Source organism: Gymnodraco acuticeps, unplaced genomic scaffold (genome assembly GCF_902827175.1).
Source record: "Gymnodraco acuticeps unplaced genomic scaffold, fGymAcu1.1, whole genome shotgun sequence".
Taxonomy (NCBI): Eukaryota; Metazoa; Chordata; class Actinopteri; order Perciformes; family Bathydraconidae; genus Gymnodraco; species Gymnodraco acuticeps.
The window spans coordinates 51,375-77,855 of record NW_022991236.1 but is presented as its reverse complement, the minus strand read 5'-3'; the positions used below and the strand labels follow the sequence as shown (position 1 = coordinate 77,855).

Below are 26,481 nucleotides of genomic sequence, written 5' to 3'. Positions count from 1 at the left end.
TTGATCCCCAGTGAGGGAAGTCAGCTGTTGCCGAAGCCAGAGGACAGCAAGACAGATAAGTAGAGAAAGTAGAAGAAGTAAATAAACAGATACATATAAAACTCCAATAAGAATAGCATACAAAATACAAGAGCTTGTGCAGAAAACATTTGGGAAGTTAAATTGGTGTAATATTAGAGTAACATTACAACCATTGAAATGTATAGTCATAATATAGTATAAGGTAAAAGCTATTAAATATATAGTACAGTTAAATAAAATAGAATAAAATAGCAAATATGTAGTGTGCTAGAATTTATGAATGTGTAGTATACCATATATAATCAAACAACAGTTAGAAAACATTTTACAAGAATAAACCAACTTATAAAACGGACTAGTCAAATCAAGCAATCTGATTGGTTCTTAGCCAATGAGCGCATATCACGGGTAGAATTGTAGTTATTTTGTAAGTCACCGAGAAAAGCTACAACCGTTACAGCTGTTACATTACGTCCCTTACGAAACTAACTAACCAACAAAGCTTAAGATGGAAACATTTAAGTATACATGACTTCATTAGTGTTAGGTAAAGGTACTACCAGGTTATATTAAACATTTTCCAATGATATTTGTATGAAATCCTTCCAAAATGCATTCAAATGTTCTTCACAATACCAGCTATTAAAACGTAAACATAATATGCTATTTTCCTTGTTATATAGGATACAAGTGTAGCATTTAAAACACAGAACAGCATGCCAGCTGGACAAAACAAACACCACACTTAATATACATATAACATATGTTGTACTTTAGCTTCAGCACTGGTTTCTGTTTGTATTCATGTGATGTAATGTAATGTAATATAATGTCAGTTAAATTAGCAACAAACCGTTAGAAACCAGCTAACACAACGGTTAACAGTGGATTTAAATATATATGTATATAAACTTACCTAAATGTGTCTTTCCTCCGCCATGACAGTACAATCCGACAGTGGTTAAAGTGTTTGTTTAACAGAAAATGATGTGTAAATACGTATATAATCCGGCTGTTATTCACGGAGGTTTATTTAAAAAGAAGCCAAGTAGGCGAAGCAGAGGATCAAACAGGAAATCCAACACACTTCCGGTCGGCCCCGTGGTGGAGCTACGTCATCAAACTCGCCTGCTGCATTCAGGTGCTGTCGGACAACAATCTATGGCTTCAGAAACTTTAATATGTTTCTAGAAGAATTGAAATTGTACAGGGTAACATCAGGGGTGTACCAAAGACAGTACCTGTTCAAATCTCAGAATTCTGACTCTGTTTTCTCAGAAATCTGACTTTTTTCACTCAAAAGTGTGACTTTTTTCTCAGAATTCCCCAAAAAATGTTCTCACAATTCAGACTTTTTTATCAAATTTAGATTTTTTTTCCCCCTCAGATTTCTTTTGTGAATCTCAGAATTCTGACTTTGATTTTGAGACAATTTAATTTTTTAACTCAATATATTCTGAGATTAAAGTCAGAACTCATGTATGTTTTTTGCTTTTGGTAACAACCCCCAAAAATTACAATAACTGTAATACTTTTCAAGTTTTATTTAACTTGTAAAGGGTAACATTAAGCCTTATGATAAACAAAGTGGGTATCCAATCTGACATTTGAAAAGGTTTTGTAGAAGTTAAGAAACTTTTTTATTTTAGTTAACAGATAAATCAGGTGATTTGCATTTCAATTTTACATAATGACCTTTTACCTTATTTTGTTTTAATGCAAATAATTGTTCTTATTTCTCGATTTCACTTCCACCGTTATGTCTCTTGCACTTTTGTACTGCCCTATTTCATGTCTTTATTTTTTAATATGTCCTCAGTATATTATTGCATTGTTGGATGAGCCTTGGAAGATGTTTTAATTGCCCAAAAAAATCACTTTAGCTGGTGCAAACTAAAGCCTTTAAAATATCAAAGCAGTTCGTTGTGTCTTCATAATTGCTGCACCCAATCAAAGTCAACGTTATAGTCAATCTCAACATATGTTTGTACACACAGAAAGATCGAAATACTGTTTCACAGTACCGAGGTACAACAAACTCACACATTAAAATGCAAGAACACTCAATGATCCATCCCGTCAATGTAATACACTTGTAATTCGCTTTGTTATGGTCACAATTCCAATTTCGGACGTCCTGTTTAACATCCTTCCCGGAATCACATGTGACCTCCTGCTGTTATAAAATCGTCAACACCCATTTACACTGAAACACCGCCTTCTGTATCTACTCGCCCTCTTTTTTAGGACAGAAGTGGCCTATCAAAGGGAATATCAATGATCGACACTCGGCTTGTCCAATCAGCTTCGGCTTTGAGCGTAAGAAAACCTTCCTTTTAAAACCCCACCCTCTCGATCAACCCGCCTCTTTATTGGACAGAAGTAGCCAATCAAATAACAGATATTTGATTGACAGGCAGCCTTGTCCAATCAGCTTAGGCTTTGATTGTTACAGATCTCTCCGCCCTCTGTATCAACCCGCCTCTTCTAGGACAGAAGTAGCCAATCAAATAACACATATTTTATTGACAGGCAGCCTGACCAATCAGCTTCGTCCTTGAGTGTGACAAATCCTTCTGCCTCAACTCCCGGTTCCCCGACCCTCCACAGCTGCCCGCCGCGCAGTAATAGCGACCCGCCAAGAACGTTCTTCGGCCGGGTGGATACATTATACAGCCGGGAAGACTTCACACCACCCGGCGGGTCGCTAGGACTCCTCGATTTTAACCCAATTAAGCGACGGACTATACTCTTTGCCACCACCAAAAATGGAAGCGGAGGCGTTTGTGTCCCGGAGAACCGCCATGGAAACACCAGGCGTCGACAGCCGGGTTTCGAGCGCTGCAGCCGGGGCAGAGTTTCGATGGATGGGCAACAGACTGCTGGACGCCACGGGGGGATTTGTCGGCTCTCTTTCACCGAGAATACCAGGGGAACCGGACTTTACCCCAGTTGTGCATCGTATGGAGACCTCCGTGGAGCCAGAAATAGACTATGAAGGGCTTCCTCAGGGATCCGCCACCAGCACACACATGCTGGCTGGATCCGTGGCTGGAATCATGGAGCATTGCATTATGTACCCCATCGACTGTGTCAAGGTAATGCAACTAATATATATATATACAACATTCCTCCTTCTTCTTGTGCAGGCCTAGATTTGGTCACATTGAACCCAGTCACTGGTTATTCAAACCATGGATGTTTAAAAAGAACTGGATACATGACAGTTGCTAAGTGGTGCATGAAGCCAAAAATAGTCTTCCAAAGTACCCGTATGTAGGCCCATAGAGCATGCGTAGTTGAGATTTTCTTAAGCCCCGCCTCTTATCTCCAGCTCTCGGCTCAGTGAAATGAATGAAGAGAGAAAATAACTCGGGATTCAGGTTTTAGCACATTGAACAACTTTCAAACCCTAATGATTTAAATAAATGCGTTACAAGAGTTCGTACTGGTAAGTTTATATAACTCCAAACAATTATACGCATATTTACAGACGTCTCTTTTCCAATGCAAGTCAATGGGAAAGGTCTTTTTGGGCCAAAATGACGTCACGGCAGTTGTAGTACCACCATTTGGCCACAGCGGCCGTTAATTTAAATCGGCTTCAACGACCGGCGTTAAACCCACAGTAGGCCGCAATATAAGGCTGAGCTTGAATAACGTTTTCCTTCAAGCTAACGGGGGGTAACCTTGTTATCAGAGGTCAGTTAACTAACTAAAATTACCTGAACAGCAAGTTATATTACAAAAAATAGCTCAAACAGAAGATGGAATGACGTGGGTGTGTTTACCAAAGTACAGCGTTTTCTGTTGTCATTTTATGTAAAAATAACGATGTGACATTGGCTTCTAGTCTCACTTAGCTACAATGCTACATGTGTAGTCTACTAGCTAAAGCAGTGGTGGATCCATTATCGGACACCCCCTAAACTTACATGTCACCTTTTGGTTTTAACGTGGAATCATAAATCTAAGGGTGGAAGAAGTACTCCGGTCTTATGCTTAAGTTAAAGTGGATGTACAACCGTTTCAACATACTCTGTGACAAGTAAAAGTCCTGCAATCAAAGTGCTACTAAATATATGTTTTATTGGCATCCAAATATATTTAAAGGACCAAAAGTAAAAGTACCAATTATGCAGATTGGCCCATTTTAGAATAATATATATGACGTGTTTGGGTTCTTATTATTGATGCATTAGAGTGTTATCAAAGTGGGTAGAGCTGCAGCTAATTTTAATGCCATGAAGTAGAAGTATAACGTAGCAGGAAATGGAAATACTCAAGTAAAGTACCTCAAAATATTACTTGGTACATGTACTTAATTACTTTACACCACTGAATCTAACCCCAACACGTTTTCACTCTTCTAAGATAAGTTGGAAATAGCTTTGTAACTCAAGTTTTCTACAGATATTGGTGTTGTTATGGTATGATAATCGTCCTACTAATTCATGTAAATATTCGTAGGACACGCTTTGGCAAATACTGAAATAACAAAGATTTCCTTTAAGCAATAGGAGTTATCAGACGTTCCACATTTAAAACAAATTAGTATAGGTTATTTTAACTCAACAAATGTATCGTAGATGTTTGTATTTCATCACTGTGTCAAAAGGTATTTGAGCCAGTCATGTGGAAAGTCCATGTAAAAAGATGAAAATAGTAAATGATTAACACAGATGGGTAGTCAGTAGACGGTCAATCTGTATCATACAAGTGAAGGAATTCTTGTAAATAACACACACACTGGCTTGGCAGACATTGTACATAGTTGTCTTATCAGTCAATCTTGTATAAGTCTGTGTATGTGTTACTCTAAACCAGGGGTGTCGCACTTAATTTCATCTCGGGCCACATTAGCATTATGGTTGTATTCAAAGGGCCGGTTGTAACTTTAGGCCTATATAAATATACATGTATTAAATGTATTATATTACATTATTGCCTCTGCATTGGATTTTTATCGGATACGGTAATAACTTCATAATTAACTGCGTCTGAGAGCAGAAGTCTAGGGCAAATAATTGCAAGTCTCTTCAGTGCGAATGTCACAAAATGATTTGAAAAGAAAAGCCAAATTCTGGAGAAAAAAAGTCACAAAAAAAGAAGTGAAATAAAAGAAAGTGACATTCTAAGAAAAAGGCTTATTTTGAAGATAAAAAAAGTTGAATTCTGAGAAATAAGTCAAATTTGAGATGCATTGTGGGACATGTAGTTCATGTAACCGTATAATAAACATATTATATTCTTTGCAAGCTCTTGGGCCACATAAAATGAAGTCACAGGCCAGATTTGGCCCCCGGGCCTTGAGTTTGACACCCCTGCTCTAAACCAACACATGACATAAGTACACACTGTGAAGACTACCCATCCATATGAATCATTACGGTAAAACGGAAGCGTACCAACAGAAGAGTGGACACCATCTTCTAGATCTTGCGTTGAGAGAATTGGGATTTATTATGAGGAATGTGCGTCTGAATATCCTGTTCCAGTTATCTGAAATTTGACCTTTTTAAGCCTTCTGTGCTCATTAGTTTCTGACTGTATTTGAGTTGCACATTACACACTATTTCTATTTTCTAAAGAAGACTATGTAGCGTGCTTACACTGGATAAGAGATGAAGTACATTCAAATATGTTCTGATGCGTACTAGATTGAGTGGTGTAGGTCGACAGTATTTCTCGAAAAGCAGTGCACAACAGAAATTGAAGAGCTTGTACAAATGGAAATAATTAAATACCTTGGTGAAAGCGATTTGCTTGTTTCTGTTGGTTTATATTTGTTTCCTGTCGTGCAAAACGAAGAAGAACCGTTCCCCGGTCACCAATTGAGAAACACAATTCACTGTGAAATTAAAACAACATATTACTGTGCCCATTATTGTTTTATAGTTTGGTATAGCAATATATATTGTGTTTGTGAACAGAGGAACATGTATTGGGCATGGGCATTAGTTGACCACACTTTGAGTAACGCTCATTACGGACTTGGACATGTAACTCACTTCAGACCTTAACATTGGTTCAGTTACTAGATCCCAAAACAAACCTTTAGCAAAGAAGTAGGTCCCAAAATCGGTTGGACTGCCGCGGCAAACTCCTTCTCAAAGACTCATGAATTATACTCCATAAAATGATCTATGTATCTATTTTAGGTAGTGCTGAGTTGATTTAGGAAAAACTCATTGCCTTAATTTGATTGCAATTGCAAAATGATTTCTGCTATTGGAGGAATTTATCATTTGTGCCCCTATTCTCGTTGAAAGGAGAAATGTCACATCAACATGCATTGTTGCGCGATATATCGTGTCTTGACGATAATCGCGATATTCACATCGCAGGACGTGCGATTTAAAAAAAGGCACATTTAAGTAGGCAAATGAACTCAAACACGTTACAATTATTTTGCTACAAAAGGAAAACTTGCGCGGCTCTCATGTCGGGGACTTGAGTGAGTGACAGCAAACCACCGATCACAAGCAAATCTCCAAAGCAAACGGACGGTGATTAAAGGTCACAACACTGAATAATGTAGTTTCATGTGTTTCTCCAGTTCGGCGCTGCTAACCGAGCTAGCTTGTTGCTCTGATAACTTATGATCTCGAAGTCCGTGACTAAAATCCGTCATCCGGTTAAATATAGTTAAAAAAATCCCAATTGTATAGCATTCAAGTTCAAGAGATGATGGTTTGCGGGGAAAAAAACGGTCTTTTCTTCAATTCCGGTATGTTTTCATATCGCAATATATATATATATCGCAGGGGGGGGGGGGGAAATCGCAATGTCAGTTCTTTCCATTATCGTGCAGCCCTAGTCTGTACCAAACAAATCTATATTATTCTTACGATATCTATGCTGGGATTTCTCTGCAGCTACTTTATTCAGATGTATTAGTACATGTTTTGCCTGTAAGTACGTTTCTTCTGTATGTTGGGACATTAGGGCGCTTTATCCTGACTGTCATTGAGTTCCTTGAACCAGAGGAGGAAGAACACATTTATTTAGGGGTTTCCCTGAGCTCCAGTGAATGAAACAAAGCTTTGTGTTCTCTAAAAAAAACCTTCCGTATAATCTCCTCGAGTTCATTATATGTTTCTCCTTTTGGCAAAACCATTTGAACCTGATCACCTCTTGTTTACAAGGGCGGTGTCCGACGCAAATCCGATTGTCCGATTGAATTCTTTGTAGATTTTTAATGGCCTTTCTTTTTAAATGCGTCTTAACTTTTCTCTTCCCCTTCAGTCAAGATGGTTTCGGCCACAAAGAAAAGTACAAGGAGGAAGTGCATTGCAAATATTTGTAGAAGTACGTCTTCAAGATCCCTTTTTTATACTCCAGTAATGTTCAGCGAACCACTTCCTCGAGAGTTCTTTATTTTCACAATCTTAGTTTCCTGTTCCTTCAAAGACAACACAGTTCTCTTCTGTTCTATTCCTTCCGATCATTTCAGACACGGTTTCCTTGTTGCTCGGGTTTTTACTTTAATAATATGCACCAAAAGACGTGTTCTCCTGGTCTTATCGGGCTGTAACTTTAATTAATTTTGCGCCTTTGACCAAACTAAAAAGTCAAAGTATACGACGGACCATTCCTGGGTTACACTTCCCCATTACTACTATTAGATAACTACTTAATAAAGGGAGTGAAAAGACGCAAACACACTCTATAAACGGGCATTTTCAGTGTAAGCCTGGCGAAAAGCTCTTTATCATTTCAACTAGATGTCGTTTCATAGTGTAGCGTTTAACGTTTTAATCAATTACTGATTTAGTCATTATCAGCAGGCGTGATGTACATTACATTACTTGTTACTTGTTAGACGCTTTTATCCAAAGCGACTTACTGTGGACAATCCCCACAGGAGCCATTTGGGGTGAAGAGTCTCAGGGACACAACGACATGCTGACTGCAGTGGGGTTTGAACCTGTGCCCCCCTGATCCGAACACCTACGCTCTACCCACTGCGCCACACGCCTCCTGTACCTCACAAAACACCTATTTGATGAACATTACTCGACAGAAAACACTACATTTAATCAGAATTGGAAAGATACAGGTTAATACGTTCAAATTGATGTGACTATGACGTCTGTAAGGATGCATACATGTCATATTAACTTCATGTACCAGTCTGATTTGCTATCAAAGGCGCACAGTGTAATGAAGCTGTAATATACAGGGTTCGTACGGGTGCTTGAAATCCTTGAAAATGCTTGAAATTTGACGTGGTGTTTTCAAGGTTGGGAAAGTGCTTGAATTTTGGGAATGGTGCTTGAAATTGAGATAAAGTGCTTGAAAATGTAAATGCTTTACTTTTACAATAAATTGTTGTCTGACTGAATAGTTCGCTTTTTAGATTAAAAGAAAATAATTGCTTCGCTTCTACATCAAACAGCTCCGCTGCGGTTTTCCCGCGCTATGCCCGCGACCTGCAAGTGTTTGTGTTACTGTGACCTGGGCATTCTGATGAGTGATAGATGACTGTGTGTCAGGAGGTTGCAGTTTCAACGAGCGTTGGCTAGCAGAAGACAAATACAAGCCATGGCTAAGACGAGGGTCAAGCCCACGAGTAGCCTCCTGCAAAGTTTGCAAAAATAACGATGCGAGAGTCTGCGCTGACGAGCCACATGAAAGGTACGCCGTAGTAGAGCATTTTAGATTAGGCTAACGTTGCATGTTACGTTTGTTTAAGCTAACGTTAGCGAGCTGATTAGCAAACTCGATTGAGGGATAATAATAATTGCAGGGGACAATCATTTCAGAGGAGCGTACCTATGTTATGTGCGTTACAGTCGCCATTGTGTGGTGTTCAGAGGATGAAGCACTCACGGCATTATAATCTATTGATTCGACACAGAGCGATTTTGAAAGCAATGTATTTCTACTGGTAGTATGTTTCGTGCCTAAACCAAATGTGACTTGCTCTCTCGAAATCAGTCACATTGACCCGAAGACACATTTTCGTTTGTATTACTGGTCTGGGGGAAGCTCGCGAGTGTGTTTGTGTATTTTTGCGTTTGTTTCCCGGGGAAACACTCACAAGAAACACCGGCTGTTGTTATGCCTGCTGTGACGTTAAGTTACTCAGTTCTCTGCTTGTAATTATGCCGAAGCTTCAAAGTTGTATTTATCATCTGAATTTGCCGAAACAAGTTTAATATTCTGAAAGCCAAGACTTTGTTTATTTGAAAACAGATGAAAACAAACTGTCTTTATATAAAATTGAAGTATTATACAAGTAAAACTACATGTTGCTTTAATCCCATGTAATTGTAGAATGAACACAGTCTTCCTTTGAAGATGTAGAAGTCAGGTGTCTTGAGTAGCATTACCTACAAATTATTGTACACATTTGTAAATATTATTTTCCACTTGTTACCATTGTGAGTCTATTTCTATGCAGCTCTGCGTGATTTTGTGGCTACAATTCAGACTAATACACTACTAGAGGTGGAATAAGTACTCAGGTATTGTACTTGAGTAAAAGTATAAGTACTCAGATCTTGTAGTGAAATTATAAGTACTCAGATCTTGTAGTGACATTATAAGTACTCAGATCTTGTACTTGAGAGTAGAAGTACTCAGATCTTGTACTTAGCAAAAGTAGAAGTACCAGAGTGTAGGAATACTCTGTCACAGTAAAAGTCCTGCATTCAAAATGTTCCTCAAGTGAAAGTAGAAAAGTATTCTCATCTAAATATAGTGAAAGACAGTAAAAGTAGTCGTTTCAAGATATACTTAAAGTGCTAAAAGTACTAATTATGCAGATTGGTCCATTTCAGAATAATATATATGATATGTTTTATAATGATTGATCATGAAAGTGTTCTCAAAGCTGGTAAAGGTGCAGCTAGTTTGAATGACTTTGTATTCTGCAGGGTAGCTGGTGGATTTACTCCAGGTGGAACTAAAGATTTAACACTTGATTATATTTCACATCATTCATCCACATCTGTGAAGTAACACCATGTACCTCTGAACTGTAGAGGAGTAGAAGTACACCATGTACCTCTGAACTGTAGAGGAGTAGAAGTACACCATGTACCTCTGAACTGTAGAGGAGTAGAAGTACACCATCTACCTCTGAACTGTAGTGGGGTAGAAGTACACCATGTACCTCTGAACTGTAGAGGAGTAGAAGTACACCATGTACCTCTGAACTGTAGAGGAGTAGAAGTACACCATGTACCTCTGAACTGTTGTGGGGTAGAAGTACACCATGTACCTCTGAACTGTTGTGGGGTAGAAGTACACCATGTACCTCTGAACTGTAGAGGAGTAGAAGTACACCATGTACCTCTGAACTGTAGAGGAGTAGAAGTACACCATGTACCTCTGAACTGTAGAGGAGTAGAAGTACACCATGTACCTCTGAACTGTAGAGGAGTAGAAGTACACCATGTACCTCTGAACTGTAGAGGAGTAGAAGTACACCATCTACCTCTGAACTGTAGTGGGGTAGAAGTACACCATGTACCTCTGAACTGTAGTGGGGTAGAAGTACACCATGTACCTCTGAACTGTAGAGGAGTAGAAGTACACCATGTACCTCTGAACTGTTGTGGAGTAGAAGTACACCATGTACCTCTGAACTGTAGTGGAGTAGAAGTACACCATGTACCTCTGAACTGTTGTGGAGTAGAAGTACACCATGTACCTCTGAACTGTTGTGGAGTAGAAGTACACCATGTACCTCTGAACTGTAGAGGAGTAGAAGTACACCATGTACCTCTGAACTGTAGTGGAGTAGAAGTACACCATGTACCTCTGAACTGTAGAGGAGTAGAAGTACACCATGTACCTCTGAACTGTTGTGGAGTAGAAGTACACCATGTACCTCTGAACTGTTGTGGAGTAGAAGTACACCATGTACCTCTGAACTGTAGTGGAGTAGAAGTACACCATGTACCTCTGAACTGTTGTGGAGTAGAAGTACACCATGTACCTCTGAACTGTAGTGGAGTAGAAGTACACCATGTACCTCTGAACTGTAGTGGGGTAGAAGTACACCATGTACCTCTGAACTGTTGTGGAGTAGAAGTACACCATGTACCTCTGAACTGTTGTGGAGTAGAAGTACACATGTACCTCTGAACTGTAGTGGAGTAGAAGTACACCATGTACCTCTGAACTGTTGTGGAGTAGAAGTACACCATGTACCTCTGAACTGTAGTGGAGTAGAAGTACACCATGTACCTCTGAACTGTTGTGGAGTAGAAGTACACCATGTACCTCTGAACTGTAGTGGAGTAGAAGTACACCATGTACCTCTGAACTGTAGTGGAGTAGAAGTACACCATGTACCTCTGAACTGTTGTGGAGTAGAAGTACACCATGTACCTCTGAACTGTTGTGGAGTAGAAGTACACCATGTACCTCTGAACTGTTGTGGAGTAGAAGTACACCATGTACCTCTGAACTGTTGTGGAGTAGAAGTACACCATGTACCTCTGACTTGTGTTTACTGCCAACCTAAAAGTACCTCAAAAATAGTAATCAATAATGTATTGAAACGTTATTTGGCTGATAGTTTTATATTGGCTCAGACAGGTTATATGGGACATACAGATGGGTCACTCAGTTTGAAATATTAAACTTAGTTTTCTTTTCTTTAATTGTTCATCCTCGTGTAGAAGGCTATCACGAAACACACATTTGTTTGTTTATAGCATAAAGAACATCTGATTTAATGTGAGGTAGGGACATAATCATTTGAGTATGTGTATATAAATATGTAACTTACAACAGCTGTAAGATGCTGGAAAAGCTGGAAAATGCACCTTGAAAATGCTTGAAAAGTGCTTGAATTTGACTTTGGAAAAGGTGTAAGAACCCTGAATATAACACTTTGTATATTGCCAGGGCTCGACATTATAATTGGCCCGCTGGCCCGGAAGCACTATTTAGACACCCCGGGCCAGCATAACGTACTTTCCACTTGCCCGCTCGGGCCACTAAAAATATTGTTTAAAAAAAATTGTTTCCTGTGGTATTGGTATTTTGACTAGCAATTTAGTTAGATTGTTTCGTTTATTAACGCTACAACATAGCGTTTCGTGAGTCGCTTGTCGTTGTTGGGTGAAAAGCAAACAGCTGTTTGCTGCGCAGGGCGAGCAGGCTCCCGTGAGCGCGCTCCTTCACTACAGACTATCGCGCCGCCTAACCATTCGCCAAAAATGTTTTTAATACCAGCGGTAACCGGCCAAGCGCCGTGCAAAAAACAATCTTCAAATAAAAGAAAGTCACCGGAGGAGTTAAAGGAGAGTGACAGGGAGCATGAGAAGAAGAGGGAGAGAACGTTTCAGCCAGCTTGATCGATGGAGTTGGCTTCTATAGAGTGGTGCAGTGACGCGTCCTAAAACCCTTTTTATAATCTATCGATTAGATTTATGATTCGAACATTATAAAAGTAGGGTAGACATGTGAAGATTATCCAGCTGAACAAAACGTGCATTTATCAAACAGGTTTGTTTTCCACAGACCTTAGTTCCAGCTATTTTCCAAAACCCTGTGGAGAAATCCCATTGCTTTTTGTCGAGGGAACCAGCAGCTTACTTCCTGGTTTTAGGACGCGTCACTGCACCTCTCAATATGATGCCAATATAAACAAGGTCTTCTGTCGGCTCTACATCAATGCTGACCTATGCTGACAAGTAAGTGAAGAGTAGACAATATAAAGGTATTGGCTATAGGGAAATGTCCCAGCAGTTTAGGAGAATGAAGGATCTAATCTGATCTAATCTATAGCCATTACATTTCTAACTCCTGATGACAGGAAGGCAGAAAGCGCATTATACAAATAATAATACTCATAATAATAATAGCAGACATTTTTTAACAATGACCACAATATCATTATTTTAATAAACCAAATATGAACAATTGAGGAAAATGAGGAAGAACTGATTGTTCAAATGTTGTTGTACAAGTAGTGATGTAGTTAGTGCATACATTACTATTGCAACAAATGTGTTCATTTTCTTCATTATTAGTCGATTTTTTTTTTGGACGAATGCTCCGGGCCAGTGGTTACAATGGTGGGGCCAGTGATAATACAATTCCACCGGCCCGGAGGGCCAGTGGCTTTTTACCCTTAATGTCTACCCCTGATTGTGATTGCTATGCGGATGTTTAATTTCTCAGACTTTCCTAAAATAAAAGGCACTGTGTTGTCTGGTAACTAAAGGAAAACATCCATAGCTTCAGTCACTGAAGATAATGAAATCTTATTTATCACTAGATTTTCAATTTCCAGGGTATTAAAAGTTGATAAATCAATTTAGCGAAAATGAAAGCTATTAAAAAGTATTAAACGGCATTTTCCAAGGTCTTACATTTTGTAGCTTGTATCAATAAGTATATAAATGGTCCAAAGAGGTTGTATTCTGCAATGTGCCGATTAAAATACGATTAATTGCACAGCCCTACTTCTTTGTTTTGATGAAAGCAACATGGACACATAACCCTCCGTGTTAGTATTCATATATTGAGACCTGATTCCTTTTTGGGCTGAACTTTATAGGCCTAATAAGTCTCATATATGCTTGTCAGAGTAAATCCCACACATTTAGATAAATGAAAACTCCTCACACGGTTAAAGAAGTGTGTAATGTACCTCTCGTGTGCAACAAGTGACTTCTATTGCACCAATATTATTTGTTTAACTTAAAGAAATGCAAAAGTGTATTATAACTTAAATAAATCTGGGTGGTTTCCACATGGAGAGAAATACTGTGCACTGTGACAAGTGTGTTTATATCACGATAATATAGATGGAGCTTAATTTAGAAATAAATATAACATTTATTACAGAAATTGCTGAAAAGCTTGACTTTTAGCTATCACAAAAGTTAACATAATATGACTTAATCTTTCTCTAAATGAATAAGGTTAGGGTCACAGCATCCAGTGAAATGAGATGAATCCATACCAAACTACACCGACAAAATGACATTGAACATGAGTTAACACACGGAGCAAAATATGTCCATTTCCACACTAATTACTCCCCTCTGTGTTACCTTGATTTCTAGAAAAAAAACATTGTATTTCTCGCAGGACTCTTGATTCTCCGTTTACGTAAGATGTTACAACATACTGTACAGCTTTCTACCATAAATGACATTCAATAGGATTAATTTGCATTGTTGACTCCCTTCTAAAGCTCTATCTTGGCACTAGGAGACACAAACAAACCCCCACTGCTCACATTGTGAATGAGTTTCCATTTCCCAGAAACGGGAAAAGCCACCTGCGCTCTAAATACTGAATGTTACCCTGAGGGGGGGGTGGGTGGAGGTGGAGGCCGGGGCTTTTCCCTCATTGCATGTGATGAGAAGTTTGAGGATTGCGCAATCTTTGTACAGTCATGCACAGATTCAATGACGGTCGTTATGCATTAGATAACCGAGACGTGGAATCATAAATCTAAGGGTGAAATAAGTACTCGGGTCTTATACTTAAGTTAAAGTAGATGTACCACAGTGTAAAAATACTCAGTAAAAGTCCTGTAATCAAAATGCTACTTAAGTAAAATGATTGGCATCAAGATATACTTAAAGTGCTAAAAGTACTAATTATGCAGATTGGCCCATTTCAGAATAATATATATCATGTTTTATAATTATTGATCATTAAAGTGTTATCAAAGGCGCAGCTAATTTGAATGACTTTGTATGCCGTATTAAATAGCTTTAGTGGAGTAAAAGTACACGGTAGCAGGAAATGGAAATGCTCAAGTAAAGTACCTCAAAATGTTTGCTTGAGTAAATGTACTTAGTTACTTTACACCACTGAATCTAACCTTAAAGGTGGGGTAGGTAAGAATGGAGAAACCAGCATGAGTGCGCTAGAATTTGAAAATACACAGCCGGAACAAATCTGCCACTTCCTTACAGAGCCCCTCCTCCAACACACACGAACGCGCACATGACCAATGAGGGCACGAGATGAGTTTGTGCCCAGATGGAAGGCTGACAGGCAGGTAGGCCATCCAGTTACTTTAGCCGGCTCAGATGATTGGTCGTGCTTTTCACAGCGCCACAGCTTCCACAGATGACATTGCAGTGTTTCCCCTACCATTGTCTTGTCAACTGCGCCCCATCAACTGCGCCCCCCCTGAAATTCAAGGTGTTAAAAAAAAAAAAAAATGTTTTATTATATATTGCAACTAATCTATATCTGTCACTTTTCACATTGAACCTGTGCTCTTTTATTAAATAAACTAAACGCTTTAATTTTAAGTTGTGAGTTTAGTGTTTTTGACCCTAAGAAACACTGATGCATTAATCAATAACAATAATGGGGAAACACTGGACATGTTTTAATGTATTTATTGTCAAAGCATTTATTATATTCATTGCTATCGGGATGCTTTAGAACAAGTGTTTCTGAAGTGAATCGCCTAGCCCACCTTTAACAGGTTTTTCACTCTCCTAAGATACAGAGTCTGAATGCAAGTGGTAGGCTGCGGTTCATTTTGTTCCATTTCCTGTCTGCACCACTGTGTCCTCACTCGTGGTTTGTAATCAGCAGCGAACCGCTTCAACATGTGTATTTTGGTGTATTCACGGCATTCATTTTGTTATTCTACAGTATTGTTGTTTTATAGTTATTTTTTAAATGCAACCCAATTTGTGTTCTTTGAAATTGAAAAGGATATTGCATTGTGTTTGTTACTTTCGTTGCAGTTGTGTTTTAAGTGTAATTTGGCTTGGCTTCCTATTTTGTATGGACATGCTTTTATTTTGAAGGAGAGTTAGCGCTGTTGACAGGAAGTTGTTGATGCTATGGAAACAACGTGACGGAGATTAACGGAGAAAAAGTAATATCTACATATAAAGACGGAGAAAGTAAACGATAACGTTTATGGTTAAGTGTTAGCACCCCCCCGAAGAGGCACAAGCTCTTACGTTGATATTGGAGATTTCAATCAATTCAATTTGGCAGCCGCAAAATAAGAATATCCGAATAACGTAATTGAAACCCGAATAGTACTCCAACGAACGAATATTCGTGTACAGCCCTAGCACACACTAATAAAAAATTGTAATAATAAAAATAACATAACAAAATATATTTGTATTTCATGCAATGCCTAGTTTACAAGAAACGATTCATCAAGTTGAGGTCAATATCAAATGTATTAATGTCTCTCTGTCCCCCCCTCTCTCTCTTCAGACTCGGATGCAGAGCCTCCACCCGGAGCCCGGCGCTCGCTACAGGAACGTGATGGACGCGCTGCGGCAGATCGTGCAGACGGAGGGCGTGTGGCGGCCAATCAGAGGCGTGAACGTGCTGGCCGTGGGGGCGGGGCCTGCGCACGCTCTCTACTTCGCCTGCTACGAGAAGATCAAGCTCTCGCTCAGCGACGCCATTCACCCCGGAGCCAACAGCCACTTCGCTAACGGTGAGTCAAAGTCAACTTTATTAGTCTTTCAGTTTGTGTGTACAGACGGAGAGATCAGGCGGCTACCAACAAAACTAAAATGTTCATTCGTGCTCAAATTTTGCATAACCTACCCCTAAAATGATTTGATTTTGATTTATTTCGAATGCGTAAAACAAAAATGTAACAGCAGGGCTCGACAGTAACGGTTGCCATTGGCAACCATTCAGAAAACATGTCAACCACCGCCATCAGTGGCAACCACTTTTTAACATAAAGAAATAAGGACAGCAAAATGTGCACCCCAAAATAGATAAATGTTCATTATTTGTTGTATTAAGAGTGATATTTAATTATTGTTGTGACCAGTCGAAACCACGTTTACTCGCGTGCGTGGTGCGCCGTGTGTTTGTTTTACAAAAAATGGCGAAGCAAATTAAGTTGTTTGACTGTGCGGTAAAAAGTTCAGCCAACCCGTCAACTTCTCAAACGAATGTTCAAAGTGATTCAACTGATAAAGCGTAAGGTGAACCCGAACGAAAAGCAAAGAGGAAATGTGTAAAGTCTTGGGAAGCGAAATATATATGTGCATTCACTTCTGGTAAAAGTTCCTTCAAAATAAGAGTCCCGATCTTATTACTACCAAAATAAAAGTGCAAAACGAAACTTTACCATCGGAAAATATTGGCATAAAAATACAATTACTTCTATAAATACAGTTAGACATATTAAAGGTAATTTACAGCATTAATAATTAATATCTAATTCTTAACTGTGAATGGTTTTCATTTATTTAACATTAGAAATGTATGAGTCTGGCCAATCCAAGACTTCAATGCTGAAGGGCCAGTGGATCTATGGTGGGGGTCCGCACAAAGGTCAAGAAAACCCACATTTGAAAGGGAGACAACGGATGACCAAGAAACTAGTGATCTGTGAAGAACATGACGACAGCTGCACTACTGGTATTTTGTATACCAGCAATTGAGGGCGGACAAGTTTACTACCACTTAAAGAGCCTGTGACAGCCTCCCAACAACTGTTGTGCAATGAAATATTGGGCTATAGTAATCTCGAACAGTCAGCTTAAAAAAGAAGGTGGGATACCGTTCCGATAAATATCAATAATTTCGAACATCGCGAGAAATTCCTTCGACTCATTTTGAAGTTTTGGGGGAAGCCGGAAGTGACGTCAATGCGGGAACGCTTCACTGTGCGGCGAGAGAGCCAAACACGGACAAAGTGTGTTGTCATGCGTAGAAATGGTGGATTACTGAGTTTAGGCACGTTAATAACGTTTTAATGAAGTTGACTACAGTATATTCATATTTGTCAGTGCTTTCATGTCAATTCGGCGAACATAGACATCAATTATCGTGGTGAAGATGATGATTACATTAGGATTACAAATCGATAGTGAGAGCTGCTGAATTTCCTCCCGTAGGATGTGATATAAAAACAAATAGATTATTTTTGTAGTTGTAAACTCAAGTGGATGAAACTACATTTATTAGTGCTTTCATGTCAATTCGGCGAACATATGATACATTAAATGATCGTGAGAATGATGATTAAAAATCGTTTGTTTGAGCCGGTCTGCATTTCCTGATGAGAAAACAAACCGATGCTTTTTGTAGTTGTAGTACACCAACACGGATTAAACGTGTGGTTTTTTCACCACAATGTTGGGGAAATTAATGGATAAAATGCACGGATTATTATTATTATTATTCCCACTCCGATCGGGACACTAGGTCCACCGTTTCCCCGCAGCGAGGCTCCCCCCGTTGACAGTTTACGTGGGCTGGGTGCAGTGGCGGACTGGCCATCGGGACGAATCCCGATGGGCCGGTACCAAAGTGGGCCGGTCGGATAAGTCACTAGCACATCCCCCATAGGCGGCGCGTGAGGCTCAGGTTTGGGAAGGCTACATAACTGTTTTTACCTGACGCTGCCCGCCTCCGGCGTCTATAGAAAAGAGATCAACTCAGTGTGCGGAGTTTAAATCTCTCAAGTCATATTACAGGATAAAGGAAATACAGTTTAAACTGCCGTATGCGGAGAAGACGCCGACGTGTCACACTTATCATTCATATCATATCATCAATCAGATCATCAATCATATAATATCATAATATATCATATATTTCCTTATCTGAGTCAGCTGAGCCGTATCTGGCCGTGCAACACTTACAGTGTCACATACTGTATGCAGAAGTATTATTTTAAGCAACACATTATGTTGACGAAACACTCGAGTCAAATGTAATTAAAGTCAGATCCACTCGTGTTTTAGACGGGGCAGTGATATCATAAAACTATACGCTTTCAAACACCCGGTAGTTATTTTGTAACCAGTTGTTCTGTATTCACCTTGCAGCAACTCTGCGGCTTGTATCCTGGATTATATGTTTAAGTCATCATGGATGTTTAAAGTTCATATTTGTCTAATATTAGTTTACATTTCATTAATGAAGTATGACGCTGCGCTGTCAGTACACTTGTCCCTGTTTGTGATTGGTCAAATGTAGCTAACCCCGCCCCTTTCACGTGAACGCGCTCTCAGTTGGAGAGAGAAACCCTGGCTTGATTTACGAGTTGATAACCAGCGTCGTAGGACCGCTTAGCGAGATCTCGTTTGTTAGTTTGTTGTTGTTAGTTTGTTTGTTACTCAAACATATCCAGGGTCTGTTGAACTGGCTTCGTAGTACACAGGGCACAGGTGGCAGCAGCGCTAATGTCAAAGACACAGACATTATATTTGTATTTTACCAGGATGCAGTGACACAAATATTTACATATTTACATTTACTATCTACAGCACCCGCCGCCCCTGACATCCCCCACTCCCCCCGTTGACAACTTACTAGCGGTACCGAAGTGGGCCGGTCGAGAGTCCCGGGATGATTTTTAGTCCCATTCCACCACTGGCTACATGACCGTATGATCGCCCATATTGACGCACCTAATTCCTAAACTTCTAACAGATACAACATAAAGCGATCCTTCAGCTTCATATGAGCTCTCAGACACGTTCAAAATTAAACTGTCATTGCTGTCTGAGCTTGCTGCTGTGTGCGCCATCGTGCGTTTACATGCAGATGCTGGGATCCTGAACGGTGCAGCTGGAGCGCTGTGCCCGCAATGACGTCACACATAGTTTGGCGGGACTTGAAGAATCCCCGAGCAGATCCAGGAAATGGTCAACATTGAAGGGGAGATTAATGGTTATCAAAGTACAAATATCCAAAATCAGTTCAGTAACGGTTTTCAAGGGGACAATATTTACTCAAATTGATGGGTTTGGATGACTCGTGTCACAGGCTCTTTAAGTTTCAAATAATTGTGTTAATTACTTATTGTAAAAGCATTTGAACATTCTTGTGTGTCACATGTTCATTATTAAGTTGATGTATAACTGTATAGTATCTTAATTATTTAAAATATAAGGTGACTAAAAATGGCAACCGTATTTTCAGTGTTGGCTCCTGGTTGCCAGGCTGGCAACCACTTTTAAAAGTTGGCGTTGAGCCGTGAACAGTGTCAAATTAATATACAAAAATATTACTGATTCTAAATTATGTATAAACTAATCTACTTAATTACACATCCGAAAAAATGCAAGCAACTACTTTTATGGCACTTGCTTAAAGAAATACTTGTATACCTACAACGTTATGTTTTATTTTTGTATCAGTTACGTACTCAGTTGTACCTTGAATATTGAAACAACGTTATTGTTCTCCGGTGGTGAAGGGAGAATCCAAAAACAGAGAAAAGTCTTGATGAATTTGAAGGGAATCGCGGTTGCGTTCAACAACAAAACTACATTAAAATAATCACTTTATTGGCGACCCAAAGCTAACGGCCCATATACTGGGGCTCAGACCCAGCACCATTTGCACCGCTCTGTCTCCTCAGTAAATGCACTGGTGGCCTGAAAGAAACTTGAAACAAATATATAATTCATTTATAAACAATCTGTTCGTTCAGTAAAATACAAGTGTCATTTATCCGTTTGTAGGCTCACTACTTCCCATGCAGCGACACTAACAACCCTCACTATAGGGAAATGGGAAGTTTTGAAACGACTGGATAAATGAGACTACGATTGTACTTCACAAATTCTATTATGGATGTTTTGCTGATGTGCTCGTTTACTACAGTTCTTCAAGTCTTCCCTCATTTTTTAAAAACGTGTTGGATGTTAGAAAAGCATACATTTATACACAAAATGAAAATCTGAATGTCATTTCGGTGACGATGGAGGAGTTTTTTCAGGCTCTAACTTCCTCTCCACTGATTCTCTGTAGGAGCGGCGGGCTGCATGGCGACCGTGCTGCACGACGCCATCATGAACCCAGCAGAAGGTAAAAACACTGCTTTACTTATTGCTCTGTTCTGCACCGTGAATTGTCTTTTTTTTTTTAAAACATTCAGACATAACATACACCCGCATATGTACTCAAATGTCCCAGAGTAGTTACTGCGCATATAACATCCATCTCTCCATGGGTGACAATAATCTCACTTTAATCATGAAGCAAGATGTCTGTGTATCTCAGCTTACATACCAACTACTTAAATAAAAGCACAGAGAAAGTTAATAAGAATAATCAATTCTAATGATTATGGCCTGAGGTGAGAAACATCAAAGACATCCTGCTGGTGTTCTTCAAGTGACGTTCATAACCTTTTTCTACAAAGACACTTATGGAATCATTCTCTGAGGGTGTTGTTGCACCATCTGGACACTAGGGGGAGCTACAGACTCACCTGTGGCTCCACATGTTACTGCAACACATCCACCAAAGAAATATGATGCATTGTTTTAACAAAATAACATTTCCCCTCTCCCTGTTCTCCACTATTAGAACTAGTTTATTTCATTTCAAATTGCTGCTAAGGTTTCTAATTCTCTCGTCTCCCTGCAGTTGTGAAGCAGCGAATGCAGATGTTTAACTCTCCGTATCGAGGCGTTCTTCACTGCATGGGTTCCCTGTGGAGACACGACGGCCCGGCGGCTTTCTACCGCAGCTACACCACGCAGCTCACCATGAACGTGCCCTTCCAGGCGCTTCACTTCATGACGTACGAGTATCTGCAGGAGCTCCTGAACCCCCACAGACAGTACAACGCTTACTCTCACGTGGTGTCCGGAGCTCTCGCTGGAGCCATCGCTGCCGCCGTCACCACACCTCTGGACGTCTGTAAAACCCTCCTCAACACGCAGGAAGCTCAGGCTATCCACGTGATACAGGCAGAGGCAGCGACAGCAGCGGTGGGAACGGCCGCTGGGAGTCGGCATATCTCCGGTTTGACCGAGGCGTGTCGGACTGTGTACAGGATGGGAGGCGTGCCAGCGTTTTTCAAAGGCGTCCAAGCGAGGATTATCTATCAGATACCGTCTACCGCCATCAGCTGGTCCGTCTACGAGTTCTTCAAATACATCATCACCAAGCGGCAGCACGAGAGACGGCTGCGGGGAGACGGAGATAAATAAACATCGGGAACAGCAGAGGGTCATGGCACTGTACCGATAAGGTTTAAACTTTCAAATGCTCCAGAGTTTTAGATTCGTCGAGCTCACTCCTAATTTGTTTTCTGAGATCTGTTCAGCGTTTTCAGAAGCAAAGAAGCAGCTGGAATACTTCATTATTAGTGTGCGATATGTCCTTAAAACACCCAATGGTTTAAAAGGGGTCTCCGAGTGGCACACAGGAAGTCCTGGGTTTCCCTGAACAAGCCCCATTCACTTCTGATGCTTTAACAACTTGACAAACTCATTGTATTGGCTTTCAAAAAGCTTATTATTCATAAAAGGTAACGCACCGTAATAGAAAAGCTTAATTAGGACATGTTTTAGTGCAGTTTTGATTCGTCCCTGAACTCAAGTGCATTGGATTTGATCAAAACAAGGTTAAAATGCTGATTTGAGCTTTGTTTGAAAGTGTTAACACTCACTTCAAATGTATTGTGTAGAAATGAGAGCATTTTTCTATCCTACATCCTACACTGTATGAGAGGTCAGCATTTTAAACGTACAGTTACTACGAGTGTTTTTAGGTTCAGAGACGAAACAAAAGTTCTTCATCAACGCTCTTAACTGCACACGTTGCACCTCTTGAAAGTATGACACCATATTACCTTCTGACCACAAGGGGGCGCCCAACACCAGCGCTATACAACTGAGAGGAAACAGGAAGTTCTAACATCAGAAATAGGAAGTGTGTTTGAATAAGTGTGCTGGTGTACAGAAACCAGGAGCTGAAACATAGGAAAGGAAACGAGGAATCATGTGTGTGTGTGTGTGTGTGTGTGTGTGTGTGGATGAATGTGTGTGTTGCAGTGACTGGAGGTGGTGCTGCGACTCGGACCATTTCACCTCAAAACTCTCATAACATTTTTAAGGTGGTTTTTAAGGTTTCTTTGAATGATGTCGTGGTGTCTCATCTTTGCACCAGGCGCTTTCAAATCCACACACACACGTTTCTGCTGCAGATTGTATATGATGCACACACACACACACACACACACTCACACTGGTACAAGTTTAAATTAGATTTGTGTTCTAAAACAACATACCAGCTTTATAGGAAATGCTGCACCCTAAAGAGTCCGTGCTTCTTTCAAATGAAAACCCTTGCTTTAGGAAATGTAAAAACTCCACAAACTTGAAGTGTCACACAGGAAAGTGTTTGGAAACTCACTCAAATAAATGAAAGGCTGAATTTAATCACATTTAACATGTTCTAAAGTATTGTATTAGGGTTGGTTGAAAGCGTTAATATTTGTTCATTTAAAAGTAACATTGCTTCCAACTCACCTAATATAATGTCTAATTAAAGGCAGAACTAATGAAACGCTTTGGAAGAAGATCAGTTTAGTTTTATTATATATTTTTTTAAACGCACAGCACCCGAGCAATTAATATGATCGTCTTTATGATTTGTGAGGACGACGATAAGTTCTAAAATGGAGAAGTAACATGACTTGTACACATGCCTTCAGTTATCCTCCGTACATCAACGCACAACTAATACAAAGATATCCTCAGATGCGATATTGCGTTTTTAAGCCATACAGAGGATGAAATTGTACATAATATATAGCGTGTGTGTATATATATATATATATATATATATATATATGTGTGTATATATATAAATATAGGCAAATACAGATAAACACATACTAAGTTTTGAATGCTGAAAAATACAAAACTAAAAGGTTTTAGCTACAACATTCTGGTAGGAAGCGACAGGAAGGATGCTCCCCTAAGGTGCATCAAAGGAAACCCGGGTTACTTTGAGTACACAGAAAAGTATTAAAAGAGGATTGTGTATTTGCTCGTGTGAAGTGTCCTGGCAGGGGAACCAGAGCAATAGAGAGGAACTCTGTCGGGTGACGACTAATGTGAAACGCTGGAACTTGTTAAAGATGACTCCTGTATTTTGTGAACTGTAAATAAAGTCGCTCCGGCAGCTCCTCGCAGAAGCAGGGTCTTCTCTTGGTGCTGGTCTCCAAGCGTGAAGAATCAACTCGTGTCTGTCCTCTTTCTGGCTCATCCTTTTCACATCGTGGTGTTGTTTTTACCATTTTACAGATTCTACTTTCACTTGAGGAACATTTTGAATGCAGGACTTTTATTTGTACAAAAGTAATCAAACCTAACATACTTGAAGTACTCAGTATGCAAAGCCATTCAGACTAGCTGCACCTTCACCAGCTTTGAGAACACTTTCATGATCAATTATTATAAAACATATGATATATATTATTCTGAAATAAACCAATCTGCACAACGACTACTTTTACTGTCGCTACTTTCACTATATTTTAATGAGAATACTTTTCTACTTTCACTTGAGGAACATTTTGAATGCAGGACTTTTACTGAAACAGAGTATTCCTACACTCTCGTACTTCTACTTTTACTCAAGTACAAGACCTGAGTACTTCTACTTTTACTCAAACACAAGACCTGAGTACTTCTACTTTTACTCAAGTACAAGACCTGAGTACTTCTACTTTTACTCAAGTACAAGACCTGAGTACTTCTACTTTTACTCAAGCACAAGATCTGAGTACTTCTACTTTTACTCAAGTACAAGACCTGAGTACTTCTACTTTTACTCAAGTACAAGATCTGAGTACTTCTACTTTTACTCAAGTACAAGACCTGAGTACTTCTACTTTTACTCAAGCACAAGATCTGAGTACTTCTACTTTTACTCAAGTACAAGACCTGAGTACTTCTACTTTTACTCAAGTACAAGACCTGAGTACTTCTACTTTTACTCAAGTACAAGACCTGAGTACTTCTACTTTTACTCAAGTACAAGACCTGAGTCCGTGGCCCGTGATGGCGGGTGTTATAAATTAGATTGCATAATCGTTTTCCTTCATATTTTATGTATTTCTGTTTGTTCAATACTAGAAAGGTAAAAGTCCCACAAATGAACTGTGATGGGATTTGTTTTCTCTCACCAGTGAAGGCATGTTGATTTTAAAGATGAGATTTGTTTGTTTGTGCAATGCCGAGATCTCATGACCTTTATTCTATTATTTATTTGTTCTCTAGTCGAATCTCAGGTTTAACATGAATTATAACGGTGTCTGTTTGCATTGACAAGATGTGCTATTCACGCGGCACACCTGATGGCGGGTGTTATAAAATATATTCCATAATCGGTTTTCTTCATATTTTTAATGTATTTTTCATTGTTTGTTCAGAACTAAAAGGTCCAAGAAGTCCCACAATTTAATTGAACATTCATTTGACATGTTAACTATATCGTAAAGCGCTTCATGGGAGTAATTGTGGGATGATACATTTTCAAAGTATCACGATATGTATCGGTTGAGTATCGGTATCGGTATCGTAAAAAAGTCAACGATATGCATCCCTAGTTGTAACAGTTGTTTTAAAAAAAAAAAAATACATTTTCCAACCTGTACTTATTTCATAAAAACATCTTAAATACATTGTTTCAGTAGCTGACATATTGATAATGTATAATATAGCAAAATGGCTATCCTATTGTAAATGGTTTTTTACTTATTGGGGAAAAACCCAAAAAGTGTTGCAACTGTCCCTGGTCTCCCCTACTTCTACTTTTACTCAAGCACAAGACCTGAGTACTTCTACTTTTACTCAAGCACAAGATCTGAGTACTTCTACTTTTACTCAAGTACAATATCTGAATACTTCTACTTTTACTCAAGCACAAGATCTGAATACTTCTACTTTTACTCAAGCACAAGATCTGAGTACTTCTACTTTTACTCAGGTACCAGATCTGAGTACTTCTACTTTTACTCAAGTACAAGACCTGAGTACTTCTACTTTTACTCAGGTACCAGATCTGAGTACTTCTACTTTTACTCGAGTACAAGATCTGAGTACTTCTACTTTTACTCAAGCACAAGATCTGAGTACTTATACTTTTACTCGAGTACAAGATCTGAGTACTTCTACTTTTACTCAGGTACCAGATCTGAGTACTTCTACTTTTACTCAGGTACCAGATCTGAGTACTTCTCCCACCTCTGCTTTAAAGCATTCTTTTATTTATCCGAAAGTAATCTTACTACTTTGATCAGAAAATCTGAATGCCTTTGTCCCGCAACGGGGAAATGTACTGGATCTCAATATTTTCCAGAACAGAGTCCATGAGGACGCGACGGATGTATTTGCAGAACGATCGCCCAGTGGTGACACAGCAACAGAAGCTTTGGTTGAAGTAGGAAATGATTATTATGCGTCCCCTCGGCCTTCCGTATATAAACTACCTGTTGCGGTTTTCTGCTGAAATAAATCTCTCTGCTTCCCGGTTGAAAGCTGACAGATGTCCTCTGCTGCAGATCCGGTTTCACTGCGTGTTTGTTGTCATTCCCCGCGGCCTACAAGTTAAAATGTTGTCTTTCATCTCGTCTTAACTTCAACCCCCCTCTCTTCTCTGCTGCCTCTTTCCTCCCCACTGTTGTTCCCTTTCAGCGTCTGAAACGTAAAGCGATCCATTAAGTCGGACAGGAAGGTTTTCGACATGTGAGGTCAGGCAGCA

At 39.5% G+C, this 26,481-nt stretch overlaps 2 protein-coding genes across 3 annotated transcripts in view; one reads left to right on the top strand and one right to left on the bottom strand.

Moving 5' to 3' along the window:
* Positions 1-1,121, bottom strand: part of LOC117561837 (ectonucleoside triphosphate diphosphohydrolase 7-like) — a 33,757-nt gene extending 32,636 nt beyond the window's left edge. The window contains exon 1 of the mRNA XM_034239440.1: positions 938-1,121. The gene's annotated coding sequence lies outside the window, so the exon portion shown is untranslated. The remainder of the gene's footprint in view (positions 1-937) is intronic.
* Positions 46-23,955, top strand: LOC117561838 (mitoferrin-2-like). 2 transcript variants are annotated; one of them, XM_034239442.1, is made up of 5 exons: positions 46-2,340; positions 2,554-3,119; positions 16,207-16,435; positions 20,728-20,784; positions 21,349-23,955. In XM_034239442.1, exons 2-5 carry the CDS (start codon positions 2,790-2,792, stop codon positions 21,915-21,917), a joined length of 1,185 nt encoding a protein of 394 aa, XP_034095333.1. In that variant the 5' UTR covers positions 46-2,340; positions 2,554-2,789; the 3' UTR covers positions 21,918-23,955. The 2 variants fall into 2 exon arrangements, with proteins under 2 accessions (XP_034095333.1, XP_034095332.1); XM_034239441.1 differs by having other exon boundaries at positions 46-3,119.
* The last annotated feature ends 2,526 nt before the right edge of the window (positions 23,956-26,481 follow it).